At 46.5% G+C, this 15,710-nt stretch overlaps 1 protein-coding gene across 3 annotated transcripts in view; it reads right to left on the minus strand.

Annotated features, from left to right (window-relative positions):
• Positions 1-15,710, minus strand: part of dusp27 (dual specificity phosphatase 27, atypical) — a 54,149-nt gene that overhangs the window by 12,628 nt on the left and 25,811 nt on the right. For all 3 annotated transcript variants that reach the window (XM_031896450.1, XM_031896452.1, XM_031896449.1), the window contains exon 3: positions 11,186-11,280. In XM_031896450.1, coding sequence (XP_031752310.1) covers positions 11,186-11,280 — 95 coding nt within the window. The remainder of the gene's footprint in view (positions 1-11,185; positions 11,281-15,710) is intronic.

A 15,710-nucleotide genomic window follows, 5' to 3' on the forward strand; every position in this document is an offset into this window, starting at 1 on the left:
AACTTCCCCACAGCTTACAGACAGCATGCAGGAACTACATAACCCACAATGCATTGCACTGGGATGTTCCTTTCCTTATTGACATCACGTGTGCAGCAGGGGATTGTGGGAGGCAGGCTGAAGACAGGTTGAGGACAGGCGACTACTACATTTTATTTGAGTCACAAAGTAGTCAGCCAGATCAGCAGGGGAACAGGGGGTGGGGCTTAGGGAACAGGGGGCGGGGCTTAGGGAACTGTTCCAAACCAGATTATTACATTAAACATCATGAAAAAGCTGAATATTTTTATTGGAGTTCCCCTTTAATGTGACTTCTCAAGGACTTCTAATGTACTTGTACATACAATACTTTTTCCCAGAAGGCAGTGCAGCAGAGTGGGGGTTTAGTTCTCCTTTATTAAGGCCATGTCTGAAGTTTCCTATATTTGTAACCTTATAATGAACTATGGGAGTGGGACTTGGTCAAGTGCAGGACAACAAAGGGGAACCTGAACCAAATAAGTCTAAAAACCACTCCCCTGTAATTACACACTGTGTGCAGTCACGACATGGGGGGGCATCTGTAGCACAAAAACGTCTTCTAATCCATTGGAGAAAGGTGAGAAAGATGGAATTTAGTCTCCTAACCCTCCGTCCTTTTCATTAGAGATTTCCCTGGGCCCGGAGTTGGTAAATATCAGTATCTTTACATGAACCCCAGTCTGTTATGGAACATGGGAAGGGAATAAAGTAGAACTGGCGCTTATGGGTTTATCACAGGGATGTGAGTCCGACAAAAGAATCACAATTTTATTGTTGTCTGTGTATAATATATATATATATTATATATAATATTTGACATAAACAAAACAATAGGATATGTGCCACTGTGACAGAATGCTCTGTTATACAGATAGCTAGAATCTCAGCCATAAAGCAGGGCAGGACTGCTGCTTACAATGGGGGGGGATCAGATAGGAATTTTTTATTTAGTGAAAACTTAACAATTTATAATAAATACATTCAAATCAAAACAAACCTAAATATTCCGATCATTTCAGACCAGCATCACCACCAGTGAGTTAGGCTTGCCATGCCTCAGCTCTTAAATGAAATTTCCCATCACCACACACCAAACCCTCCCAGAGTCCTTCCTCTGTCCATAATTCCCTCCCAAGAATCAGATACCGGCAAAGTCCTCCCTTTGTCCATGAAAAGATCATTCCCTCCCCACCCTCCACCATCACACACCCGGCCACAAAGTCTAAAGTTCGGCTAGCTGATAAGCTCCTACTGGTGGTGGTACAGTGTTGGTCACTTCCCCATTGAACATGGTTCCCATGACTGATCTTAAGAGGCAAAAGGAAGACAGGATCAGCTGTTACACTCACTATCGTCAGGCAATACAGTAACCAGGCTACAGGGTTATGCACCTCCATTTGGATGCGTTTGAGCAGCTCTGCTTTAGCTCCCTTTCCCTCAGGAAACCCAAGTCGACCACCACAGACTTCACTATAAGGTCAATAATAACATCCTCCTGGCTAAAAGATCTCCTACAGCGGGATTGCCATAGGTGGTACCTCATCACTGATATAATCATGTACACCGTTCCTCTATCCAGGGGGTGTTGGACGGACAAAACGCCATAAGCCGCATCTGCATAGGAAAGTCTCTTGATATATGGCACTTTGAGGGCCTCTGCCAGCTGACACTGTACAATTTTTGCTACGGGACAATCCACCAAAAAATGTTCCTGGGTCTCATCACCAGGACAGCCCCACGGGCAATTCCTGTCCGCAATATTCAAGTAGCGCAGATTGCCCCGCACAAAAAGCTTTCCCTGAAGGGCGAGCCAGTTTAGATCAAAGTACCTAGAAGGCACCCTCCTGTCATTGAGCCACCGGAGGCTCTGGGAAAGAATGTCCCCCACGCAGTCCTTCAAGGCCAAAGGGACAATGAAATAGGTCGCTAGGATCCTCTGATAGATCTGTTTCCTCGGGACAGAACCCAGTTCCCCAATTCCAAGATCCCACTTCCTCAGGAGCTTCAACCCCAACTGTAAATGCGTTGGGAGACGACAACCACGCACCCGGACTTTCTTCACGCTACCGCCAAGCACCCAATCTCCCACCAGAGGCAATACCCAACGCCTGACGCAACATTCCCACAGGGAATCAGTTCTTTGGCCCAGGCACCCAAAGTTAGACTTTAGGAAGATGGAGCCAAAGAAAGCCACTGGACATAACATGCCCAACCCTCCCTCTTTCCTCTGCAGGTAAGTGACACCCCTTTTTACTGGATTCAGCCTGCTCCCCCAGATTAACTGGAAGAACAGACTGTGGATCCGAGCATAGAGAGCTTCAGGCAGCGGATACACATAGGAAACAAACAAAAAGATAGGGACCAGGTAAGTCTTCACAAGCTTCACCCTTTCACTGTAGGACAGCCTCCACTGCTTCCATCGCTGTACTTTAGCATTCCCGGCATCCAACTTCTCTTCCCAGTTTTGCCTACAGTCATCTCCCTTCCCAAACTTGATCCCCAGGATTCTAATCTGAGTTGGGGCAACTGAGAATTCCCGGAGCGGAAAAGCCGGCTCCTCGTCTAATGACCAAAAAGCTTGAGACTTATCCATGTTGACCAGAGACCCGGAGGCCTCTGAGTAACTTCTGATGGTCTCGGACAGCACTCCCACATCCTCCGGACAAGAGACTGCCACCGTGACATCATCCGCGTAGGCTACTGACCTGAGGGGCTGGCTACAGGGAACAGAGAGACCCTTTATTCCACCCGCCTGCAAACGCCTTAAAAAAGGATCGATCGCAAAAACATACAGCAAAGGGCTTAAAGGGCACCCCTGTCTCACCCCGGCCCCGACCTCAAAGTTCTCACCTCGCCACCCATTGATAAGTGGAAAGCTTACGGCCCCTTTGTACAAAGCTGATAGCCACCTAATGAATGTTCCCGGGATGCCGTACTTTGCCAAAACGGCCCACAGATACTCATGATCCACTCGATCAAAGGCCTTAGCCTGGTCCAGAGACAGGAAGTAGCACCCAATGTTTTGGACTTTGCATAGTTCCAAGGCTTCCCTTATAGTAAGGATCGCCTCGAATATGCTCCGCCCTTTCACCGTGCAGGACTGGACAGGAGATAATAAAGTGCCTGAAAACAAAATCAGTCTAGTAAAAAGTATCCGTGCGAGAAGCTTCCTATCAGTGTTGAGAAGGGCAATCGGCCTCCAGTTCTCAACCCGCTGCGGATCCTTACCTTTTGACAGCAAGATCAAGGAGGATTCTCTCATAGAGGGGGGCAAGATACCCCCTTCCAGGCAGTCTCTAAAGACCTCTATGAGAACCGGAGCCAGCTGGTCTCTAAATTTCTTATAAAATTCGGCTGTAAGGCCGTCGGGTCCTGGAGCCTTCTTTTTAGCAAGGCTGTCGATGGCAGCTTTGACCTCGTCCTCCGTGATCTCAGCTGTCAAAGGCTCAAAGTCCAAATTGGTCACATCAGGCCCTGGGGTTGCCTCCAGGAAGGATGAAGTCCTCCCCTTATCCAAAGCCTTGGCCCGGAACAGAGAACCGTAAAAGTCTTTCACAACCCCAAGGATGCCCTCCCTGGATGTCTGTAACTCACCCTCGGGGTCGATCAGACCGGTGATAAGCTTCCGCCCAACATTCTCTCGGCAGTTTAAAAAGGGGTCCGGAGAGTGAAAACTCCCATAATCCCTTTCCTGCACAAGAGATTTGTAGCGGCTATACTGACATTCTCTGATCTGGGCTTTCAGCCGGGTAATTTTTGACCCCTCCACCCCATCCGAAATAGAGGACTCCAACTTCGTTAAAAGAGTCAGGTACTTCTTATACTTGTTACCCTCCCTGCGTACAGATAGCTTACGGAAGAAAGCCCGGAATGAGCATTTGGCATCTTCCCACCATGATGACACAGAGTTGTAAAAGTCTATTCTCCCAAGCTGGTGCTGAAGGAGAGCCCCAAAAGACTTCCCTACTGACTCGCCCTCCAAGGAATCTGCACTAAGGCGCCAGAGACCCCTACCACTCGCTGGAATAGAGGAGACCCCCACTGTAAAGGAAAGAGTCAGATGGTCAGAGTACTCGGTCGCCACCTCCCTAACATTAGTGAACTCCTCACCTGCCCTGACAAAAGCCATGTCCAGACGGCTGCTCCTATTTGCACACCTGTAAGTATGCGCCGCTCTCCGGCCGCCCCAGGTAGCGACATCGACCAGTCCTGCCTGCTGAATAAGCATATTTAAAAAATAGCTCTCAGATTTACCTATCCTTCCGGAACGATCCTCTGGCCTGAGGACCTGGTTAAAGTCACCAGCAAAGACGACCGGGAGCGACGTGTGCAGAAAGGGCCTGATCTCACTCAGCAAAGCCCTCCTGCCTGCCATAGACTGTGGCCCATAGACGTTTATAAGGCGAAATCGCCTGCCATTTAATGTAACATCTAGTAGTAAACAACGCCCCACCTGGATCTCAAGGAGACGATGCACTTTAATATCGAGGCCACCTCGAAACAGTATCCCTACTCCGCCACATGGCTCCTCCGCAATGGACCAGAAGGAAGGCCCATGTCGCCAGTCAGCCTTTGCCTTTCTCAGATCCGCCCTAGTAGCGAGTCGGGTCTCCTGAAGGAAAAACACCTCCGCATCTGAGCGGGAGAGATTCTCATAAGCCAAGAACCTCGCCCGCTCAGATTTAATGCTACAGACATTGGATGACAGGATTCTAATTTGAGTTTGCGCCATCATGAACCCTAATTGACAAATTTGCCTTCTTTGCCTGCTGACCTGTAGCCTCTCCAAATCGTTTCGCCTGAGGACCTGATTGGACCTGCACATCATCCTCAAGGCCAACTGTACCACCACCCGGATCTCCAGTTACTGCCCCCCCCACACCTTTCTTCCTTACTGGCTGATCCTCGGTTTCCCTACCTCTCTTTTGTGATGCAAGTTGGATTTCCATCTGCTCCTGTTCTCTTTCTTCCTCCCTGCGCATCCTCTCTAACTCCTCCTCTCTTTCTGCCCTGTCGCCCCAGCTGTCCGGCTCCTCCTCCAGCACCGAAAACTTGTTCTTAGTGCTGAGTGAGAAAGAACAGACCCCTGAGCTACTCTCCCCTGGGTCTAACAGGTCAGCATTTCTTTTGTTTTTATTTTTTGCTTTACTTTTCTGAAACTCCCAACCTTCATTATCTTTCCTCCCTGTATTGTTAGGGTTCCTTTTCACCTCTCTGTCTGGCCTTTTCTCCTTCCTTCTGTCATGTTTGGGACCCTTAGTCATAGATCTTTTAGACACCACCTCCTCTTGCGGCCCCTGAACCTCTGCTCCTTCCTGTCCCGTGTCTCCTTCCTGCGGTGGCACCATTTCCCTCCTCATTTCCCTGTCTATCTCCGGGAATAGTTTCACTACGTTGTGATAGGCCTCGGGACACTTCCTATGCATATGGCCCATTCGATTGCATAGGTTGCACCGTATGCGGTTACAGCTCTCCGCCTCGTGACCTACCGCATTACAAAGGGCGCACCTAAGGACCTCACATGACTTGGCCAGATGGTCACCTGCCCCACATTTGAAACATTTCCGAGGCTGTCCCACATAGAAGCACACACCTCGCTCCCTCCCTAGGAAGAATGAGTTGGGCAGGTGTTGCGGCACATTGCCCGACATGTTTAGTTTTACCTGCGTTTTCCAGACCCCTGCCCAAACTCCATCCTCATCGAAAGCTTTTACTAAGGGTGTTAAGACCGTGCACTGGCGCCTTAACCACATGAGGATGTCTTCCTGTGGGACAGCATCGTTTTTCATTATTACCGTAATGTTCTTCGTCTGGGGCCTTGTCATAGGAATAACTACTAACTTATCCCAGTTCTGGTGACCCGCCCTACTCTGTATATTGTAAATGCGCCAGAAATGATCCAGAGCATCAGGGAGATTAAAGGTAACATCAAATTCGATGCTTGATTGAGCCATGACAGCGGAGAGGTCTCCGGGAGTAAAGCCCATACCATCTAACAGGAGGTTCCTTACAATAAATTTCCTGGGGGGGGCCTCATCCTTGTTACCATCCCATTTGATTTTCACCCAGTTCTTCCTTCTGAAGGGCTCATTATCTGAAAAATCTGGGGTGGCAAAGAGTCTCCTCCTTTCCCAAAACTGTGAGGGATTTACCGCTATAGTCTCACCCCCTGCCTGTATTGTCTCCACCTCTACCTGGGCTCCCTGTCCCTGCTGAGCTCCACTCCTGTCTGGGCGCTGACCAGCCTCTGATCTGCCTCCATTCTGTGTCCCTTGCTCTGCCTCCCTGATTGGCCTTCCAACATTAACCCTTTGTGTGACTGCCACTTGTCCATCACACTCAGCATTCACTTCCCCCACAGACTCACTCTGCACCTCACTCTCTCCATGTTCCTCAGTCACCCCCACAGGTACTTGCACCCCCACAGGTACTTGCACCCCCACAGGTACTTGCACCACCCCCTGAGGAACAGAAGGTACTTCCATGTTGCTGCGAGTAGATGGTTCTCCTTCTGGCTCACAAGGATTCTCCCAGGGACTGGGCTTGGGCGGTGCTGGTGGGCTCGCTGGGCTCTTTCCCTCTGCTGTGGGCAATGCTGGGAAGTCTTGGTCAGACCCAATCGCATAGGTTGCTTCGACGTCTGCGGTGACTTGCGGGACATTCACTTTGAAACTTTTTTGCTCCTGCTTTTTTCTCTCCTGCTCTTCCAGCTCCTTCTCACTGAAAGCCATATTTTGCCAGTTCACTTTCTCCTTTCCCCTCTGTCTCCGGGGAGGCAAAGGTTTGGTGAATTCCGTGTCACTCTCTGAGCTGGCGGCACTGTTTGAGGTGCTTGAGTGCCTGACAGTCTGTACATTGTACCTCCTGCGTGTGGCTTGGTAGGAAGGCTGCATTGCGTCAAATCTCTGTTTGTTCTGATACACTTCCTTCCATGGCCCGACTTCCTGAAATAATGTCTGTATCCTGGATTCCACATCAGACAGTTCTCTACACAATGCATCTTTCTTTTGCTTTGTAGCCACTTTGTGTTTCTCATCAGACACGGCAAATAAGTTAACAAGACATTTAATAGACAGTTGCAACTTCTTTTTCTCATTCTGAAGAGCTGCTAATTCATTTAGAGCTTCCGCAACTCTTTCTGCTGTTATGGGCTGATTTTTATTTTTTTTCCTGCTTGTGCTCTTTACTTCCCCTTCAAACCGGCTCTCCCCCTCTGTATCCATAGCAGACGATTCCCCTTCACTTGCTGCCATGTGAATGTGCTGCTTCACAGTATGAGGCTTTTGCACCTGAGCTGCCTGCTCACCTAGACGACTTGCACCTGTGTTGTTAACCCCTTCAGCACCTGCCTGCTTTAGCTGCTTGTGGAGTGCTGCTGACTGCTTGCTTTCATGGCTATTCCCTGCTGTATTTACCTCTGCGGTGCCAGTGCCCCTGCCAGCACTGATGGGACTCTCAGCTTCAGCTTTGCCAGCGGGCACCATGTTGGACACTAGCGGTTCCTCTGCAGAAGAAGGTAAGTTCTTACCAGCAGTTTGTTCACCCTTGTGGCCCAAAACCTGACAGGCTCCCTCCTCAGACTCTGCAGATATTGGGTTTGGCACCAAGTCTGGAACGGAAGGACTGCCGGGCATCTTTGTTGCTCGCGTTCTGGTACCATCTGACGGTGCTCTGTGCAGTTCAGCCGCATCTTCGGCTGCACTCACTCCAGCCTCCACAGCCTTAGCTGTACCTGCAGGCATTGCTGGCTGCCCCTGCTGTTTCTGGGGTTTAGTACTCACAGGTTTCTTTGGTGTTTGCTTTGCCTTCTCATTTTGCTTTCCTTTTGGTTTGGGGGTTGTTGAAGGGGTGGAGGGGGGACCTTCAGAGGAAGAAAATCCTTCACAAGCTGCTCCACGCCGAAGCCCAACTTCCTGATCTCTTGCAACCTGTACATTCTTTTGCTTTAGTTTTCTGGCCTCTTGCACAGTTTTCTCTACCTCCATATCACTGTCGCTGCTGTTCCTCCTCCTAGTAGATCTAGGGGTTCCCAGCGAAGATGACCTTAGTTTTGGCCTTGAAATTTCAGCACATGGGCTAGGCCCCAAAGCCTGGGCCTCAGATTTGCGAGGAGCCCTACCAGCCCTAGCAGGGCCTGGGCTTGCTCCAGACATGGACGAGCTCTATCAGACACACCCTCTTCCTATGGGGATCAGATAGGATCTGTACCACTGTGACAGAATGCTCTGTTATACAGATAGCTAGAATCTCAGCCATAAAGCAGGGCAGGACTGCTGCTTACAATGGGGGGATCAGATAGGATCTGTGCCACTGTGACAGAATGCTCTGTTATACAGATAGCTAGAATCTCAGCCATAAAGCAGGGCAGGACTGCTGCTTACAATGGGGGGTCAGATAGGATCTGTGCCACTGTGACAGAATGCTCTGTTATACAGATAGCTAGAATCTCAGCCATAAAGCAGGGCAGGACTGCTGCTTACAATGGGGGGATCAGATAGGGTCTGTGCCACTGTGACAGAATGCTCTGTTATACAGATAGCTAGAATCTCAGCCATAAAGCAGGGCAGGACTGCTGCTTACAATGGGGGGATCAGATAGGATCTGTGCCACTGTGACAGAATGCTCTGTTATACAGATAGCTAGAATCTCAGCCATAAAGCAGGGCAGGACTGCTGCTTACAATGGGGGGGATCAGATAGGATCTGTGCCACTGTGACAGAATGCTCTGTTATACAGATAGCTAGAATCTCAGCCATAAAGCAGGGCAGGACTGCTGCTTACAATGGGGGGATCAGATAGGATCTGTGCCACTGTGACAGAATGCTCTGTTATACAGATAGCTAGAATCTCAGCCATAAAGCAGGGCAGGACTGCTGCTTACAATGGGGGGATCAGATAGGATCTGTGCCACTGTGACAGAATGCTCTGTTATACAGATAGCTAGAATCTCAGCCCTATTACATTCCAGGAGTGAAACGCTGTCCCTTTAAGACTGACCGACCTCTTTCTATCATTAATTTACTTCCAACATTCACAGTAAGAGTCGTCCTTCCCAGCGAGCCCCAAGAACACGGCGTTTATAACTCTGACATTTATTACGCGGAACAGTCTTGCTGTCAAGGTTACTGTCTTATAATTACCTGAGCTCTTGTGCCGGACAACAAACGCCGCCGAATGGGAACCGTGGCCGCAGCGCCTGTCTCTGCAGCGTGAGCGCACTTTGTTTTGTTATTTCCCCACGGGGTTCGGTATCAACTATACATTATATAGCCGGATTCCAAACCTTTCTGGGTAATGGGTTTCCAGATAATAGATCCCATACCTGCCCTATATATTTTATTTAGAAATCACTACAGGTATAGGACCCGTTATCCAGAATGCTCAGGACCAAGGGATAAGGGGTCTTTCTGTAATTTGGATCTCCATACATTAAGTCTACTAAAAAATCAATAAAACATTAATTAAACCCAATAAGGCTGTTCTGCCCCAATAAGGGGTAATTATATCTTAGTTGGGATCAAGTACAGGTACTGTTTTATTATTACAGAGAAAAGGGAATCATTTAACCATTAAATAAACCCAATAGGGCTGTTCTGCCCCCAATAAGGGGTAATTATATCTTAGTTGGGATCAAGTACAGGTACTGTTTTATTATTACAGAGAAAAGGGAATCATTTAACCATTAAATAAACCCAATAGGGCTGTTCTGCCCCCAATAAGGGGTAATTATATCTTAGTTGGGATCAAGTACAGGTACTGTTTTATTATTACAGAGAAAAGGGAATCATTTAACCATTAAATAAACCCAATAGGGCTGTTCTGCCCCCAATAAGGGGTAATTATATCTTAGTTGGGATCAAGTACAGGTACTGTTTTATTATTACAGAGAAAAGGGAATCATTTAACCATTAAATAAACCCAATAGGGCTGTTCTGCCCCAATAAGGGGTAATTATATCTTAGTTGGGATCAAGTACAGGTACTGTTTTATTATTACTATTTATTATTTTTAAAATTCTGAATTATTTTCTTATAATGGAGTCTATGGGAGACAGGCTTTCCGTAATTTGGAGCTTTCTGTATAACGGGTTTCCGGATAACGGATCCCATACCTGTACTATAACAACTATCCCCACCTTGCAATTCCCCTCCTTTATAATCAACTCTAATTCTCTACTCCAAAACATCTCCAAGTTCTGGATAGACTGCCCTAACCTATCAGTTCCAAGATATAAAGGGGAGATAAACCCAAACCAAAAATGTTGCCTATTGAAAGAAAATGCCGTTTGGAGCGACTTTCCATTATACATTAATTGTACATTTTTAGTGGCTTTATAGTAATTTATAGCAAATTAAAGTATTGTCTGTCCCTTTTTTTTTCTCTGGGCAGCATTTTATTTTTGGGTTTATATCCCCTTTAAAGAGCTCAGACTCCCAGCATGAGTGAGTTGTTTGCAAAGGACATAATACATTTAGGCTGAGGGATCTCACTAGCAAATAAAACAGGGGTATTTTCTTCTGTTTGCCTACTGGCATAATAACTGCCCCCCAGTGGAGAGGGCTCTGCTTACAAAGTGGGTAGAACTTTATTTTTCTGGAATGTATTTAGTGACGGGGTCCCTTTAAGAACCCATTCCAGTTGTCTCGTAGGGTCGTTCGGCCCAAAATAACACAATCTGCCCATAAAATGTATTTTCGTCTTCCTACGGCGTCTCAGCCCCTGTAATATGCGCTTCTTTATGGTACAGTATAGTATAGAAATGATGGGAAAGGATACAAATATAAATATTTCTATTGGCTCACATGTGGTTAACCTCTTCCTGCCCAAAGACATTTATTTTGCTGCTGTCATTTTACATCTACCCCCTGCCCCCTTTTAATTCTCTCCGCTACTGGTCCTGACTACCTCTTAACTTCCCACAATGCTCTGCTCTGTGCTAAGGGGGTACAAAGGGGATTGGACGGAGTACAGGCCGGCTCATTACAGAGCATGAAGGCCATTGTGGGCAGTGGAGTCTTGGCCGGGGGGTGAGCTGGCCGACTGCCATTGCTTCAGTCATGGTACATGTAGTCAGGACCAGCAGTGCAGAGACCATAAAGGAACACAGAGATACTGCTAAGCTGTGAATGTGCTCACGTTAAACAACCCCCCCCCCCCCAGTTACCTTCATTTATGATCTGCTTAGCGGCCACAGAGGATGAAAGATGGATGGGTTCCAGGAAGATGCTCTCGGTGTAGGCGTCGGACAGCATGGAGAAGCTGGGGACAAAGAGCAAATATCACACGTCTTGTTTATGGCCCATTCAGTAACCGCGGTACTGGCCCATAGCAACCAATCGGACTATTGCTTTCAGAATTCTATCTGATGAGACCTAATAGCAGATTGATTCTCCAGGTTACTGGCCCAGTGCAAGCTTTGACAGCTAAAGGATTATGTTTAGGTATTAGCTATTAAGAATGGCTCTCTAAAGTCAAGCAGTATAGCAGCTCCCACTCGTATTTATGGAGAAGGACGTAGTAAGGAGGGTTGTACCCTTTTATACCGCACAGAGGGAAACACAATGGTTGCTTCTCTATGTAACAATACAAATAGACGAGGAAGGAATATTCCATGGACACAATAAGCTATATCTTTAATTAAAGGAATATGGCAGCTCCTACTGTCAATACAAATATACAGAGAGGGAACAATGTGTGCACAAAATAACCCGCGGCCCGTGTGTTGTACCATTGGTTAAAGTGGATATAAATGGAATATAAGCAATATGTTGGAATACGGGATATCGCCCCATTAGGTTGTTACACAAGATCCCGTCTGGGTCGGAGTATCGGCCTGAGGCAGCAAAATATCATTTCATTACTGAGCGCAAGGTCTGTGTAATCAGATTAGGGGCTAAGTCCTAGGACTCCATGCGCCTCACGTACCCAAAGTGGAACCAGCTTGGTACAGGGGGCAGCGGCTTTGTACAGTGTCCTCAGCCCGTTATTGCCTAGCATTCGCCTGATTGGTGTGTTTGGTATTACAAAGGCAAAGCAAACGCTTTGTTTATTTCCTCGAGAAAGAGGATGAGCATTAAGATGCCCCCTGTACTGTCGGGCAGGATGAGCTGCTGTCTGGGCTGGGGGGGCTTACAGCTGTCAACAAGCCGAAGTGTAATAGTAAGAAATCCAAGTCCGGCTTGGGACTCCTCCAGTTACATGGGAGTAGGAGAAACAATAGGTTAGCTGAAAGCAGTTCCAATGTGTAGCGCTGGCTGAAAGCTCAGACTCAGGCACACTTTACTGCTGCGCTGCAAGTTGGAGTGATATCCCCCCCCTCACCCCCAGCAGCCGATCAGCAGAACAATGGGAAGGGAGCAAGATAGCAGCTCCCAGTAGGTATCAGAATAGCACTCAATAGTAAGAAATCCAAGTCCGGCTTGGGACTACTCCAATGGGTCAGGGCTGTGCTCAGTTGGGCAGGCCATTAGTTTGCCCCCATACAAGTACCAACCTACCACCTTGCCTGGAGGCACTGAGGGGGTCAGCAACTATCTTTGGCCTGTTTATCGCAAGCTTTACTAGGCAGAACATTTTAGAGATGGATAGATAGATAGATAGATGATAGATAGACAGATAGATGATAGATAGATAGATAGATAGATAGATAGATAGATGGATAGATGATAGATAGATAGAAAGGTAGGTAGATAGATAGACAGATAGATAGATAGATAATAGATTAGATAGATAGATAGAAAGGTAGGTAGATAGATAGATAGATAATAGATAGACAGATAGATGATAGATAGATAGATAGATAGATACTAGATAGATAGATAATAGATTAGATAGATAGATAGATAGATAGATAGAAAGGTAAGTAGATAGATAGATTGATAGATAGACATATGATAGATAGATAGATAATAGATAGATAGATAGATAGATAGACTGATAGATAGATAGACATCCTCCTCCCTCTGTATAACGCTGGAGGAACAGTTGTATAAAGGGATTATTGGTCCTTACCAGCCCCCCCCCCTCCTGGGCATGGGACCTGCTCCCCCTATTATTACCCCACTGAACAGGGGAGTTGGGGGCTGTGGGGCAATATTTTCCTTCCAGGCACAGCCAGATTAACCCCCAGGTCAAACTGAGACAGAGACAGAGGCTGAAGGACACAGGGAACTCTACTGACATTTTTTAATTGCATCAATGTCTCAGGGCCCTGTAGGGACATTTATGGTTTTGATAAAGGTCTGTAATAAAGGGCTGAACTGCTGATGGAATAAAACATGAATTCCCTACGTCCCTTCTGCAGCCCCCAATGTGTTCCCGTGGGACTGGGCCTTTAATCCCAGGTCTGCACCGCCTCCTTCCATTCGTCCGTATATATATATATATATAAACATTGGGCCCATACGTTATTTTATTGTTTCTATGGCCGCGTCAGCCATGAAATCGTGCAGATAATGTGATTCTTTTTCAGGGAATTTGGCTGCCCGTCCTCAGCAGGAGCCTATCCATTATCATTCGACTAAAAGACCAAAAAAAGAAAAATGAAATATGTCTTTTTACTGCATTCGGCTGTTATAAAGTGCAGCCGTCAGCGATCCCCCCCCCCATAGAATTACAATGCGGCAGCGGCTCTAACAGCTCCACATCAAGGCCCTTTTGTTCGCAAGGGGTTAAGCGTGGGGGCCCCTCGTGTCTCGTTACACTGGTTTCGGGGGCTTCTATTCATTCATTTCAATGTTAGCTGATTCTATCGCTCAATCGGCTCCATTTTCCTATTTAATGCCTTTTGCCTACAAAAAGCCCCGGCCCTATCTCCTCGTCCTCCATCTGATTCCTGGTTCTATTCCAACTTCCAATTATGCGCACACCGAAAAGCGATCAGCGAAGAACACAACCTCGCTATGAAAACACATCACAAGGATAAATAAGAAAAAAAAAAGGGGGGGGGGGGAAATCCTGTTTCTGCGGTGGAAATAATAGCGAGGGATTCAATCAGCGAGGACCACTGGTTTTTGTATCCAAGGTGACAGAAATAAGCATCCACATTCATCATGTTATATATTACCAGCGGATCGATACCAGGCTGGCCATCTGGATACAGGTCGAGAGGGAAGGAGCATCAAGCCGTGCGTTTTTCATGCGTTTCCCGGGGCATTCTGGGAGCGGCGAGATGGGCGCTTTATCCTGCTTTTTCCGAATAAAGAATAAAAGGGCATCGAATGCCGCTATATCTATATATATATATCTGGAATAAAAGACATTGCTATAAAACAGGAAATTCGTCTTCGGTTTTACCAAAAACTTTAAAAATCGAGAAGATTTAGCCAAGGGCAAACGAAGGTGATGCGGTTTTATTGTCTTTTAACGACGTCGATGTGGACGAGTGCCTGTGATTGGCTGTTATAGCGCAATGTCGGGTTTGGAGCCGTGCTGCTGGGTGTTCTATAGGGGTAACGGGATCATGGGGGAACATGAACGTCGGCTTATAAATTCTTATAAATTCTTGTTGTTGTCAGTAACATCTCCCCTCCGAATGGGATTTTTAAAGAGGGCAGAGCGGTGTAGTTGCGCAGTTTAACCCTGTGGTTAGCCCTGAATACACTGAGCAGCTCAGGGGGTAATTACATATACAGGTATATCCAGAAACCCATTGTCCAGAAAGTTACGAATTATGGAAAGCCCGTTTCCCATAGACTCCATTTTAATCAAATTATTCAGAATTTTAAAACTGATTTCCCTTTTCACTATAATAATAAAACAGTACCTGTACTTGATCCCAACTAAGATATAATTACCCCTTATTGGGGGCAGAACAGCCCTATTGGGTTTATTTCATGGTTAAATGATTCCCTTTTCTCTGTAATAATAAAACAGTACCTGTACTTGATCCCAACTAAGATATAATTACCCCTTATTGGGGCAGAACAGCCCTATTGGGTTTATTTAATGGTTAAATGATTCCCTTTTCTCTGTAATAATAAAACAGTACCTGTACTTGATCCCAACTAAGATATAATTACCCCTTATTGGGGCAGAACAGCCCTATTGGGTTTATTTAATGGTTAAATGATTCCCTTTTCTCTGTAATAATAAAACAGTACCTGTACTTGATCCCAACTAAGATATAATTACCCCTTATTGGGGCAGAACAGCCCTATTGGGTTTATTTCATGGTTAAATGATTCCCTTTTCTCTGTAATAATAAAACAGTACCTGTACTTGATCCCAACTAAGATATAATTACCCCTTATTGGATGAAAAACAATCCTATTGGGGTTAATTAATGTTTTATTGATTTTTTTAGTAGACTTAAGGTATGAAGATCCAAATTAATGAAAGACCCCTTATCCAGAATACCCTTGGTCCCGAGCATTCCGGATAATGGGTCCTATACCTGTAATACTAATAATTACAGGTTAAATGCCTTTTGTTGGGAGAAGTAAATGGGCCAATTAGGGACTGTCCCTGGGGTGGGAGTGTTTAGTGTAAGGTGCTGTCTGTCAGTGGGTCCTCCTGTTTGAAGTGGGCAGGGCTCCCAAATAAAAATAGCCAATCAGATCATTAGGGTGTCCTCAGAGCTGGATAAAATAATCAATCAGAGCAGCAGAATGTATATGGGGGTGGGAGGGATTTAGATGGAAGGAAAGGGAATGGGCGAGTGGAATAGTAGCACCTATGGGTAATTATAT

This window comes from Xenopus tropicalis, chromosome 2, assembly GCF_000004195.4.
Source record: "Xenopus tropicalis strain Nigerian chromosome 2, UCB_Xtro_10.0, whole genome shotgun sequence".
NCBI lineage: Eukaryota > Metazoa > Chordata > Amphibia > Anura > Pipidae > Xenopus > Xenopus tropicalis.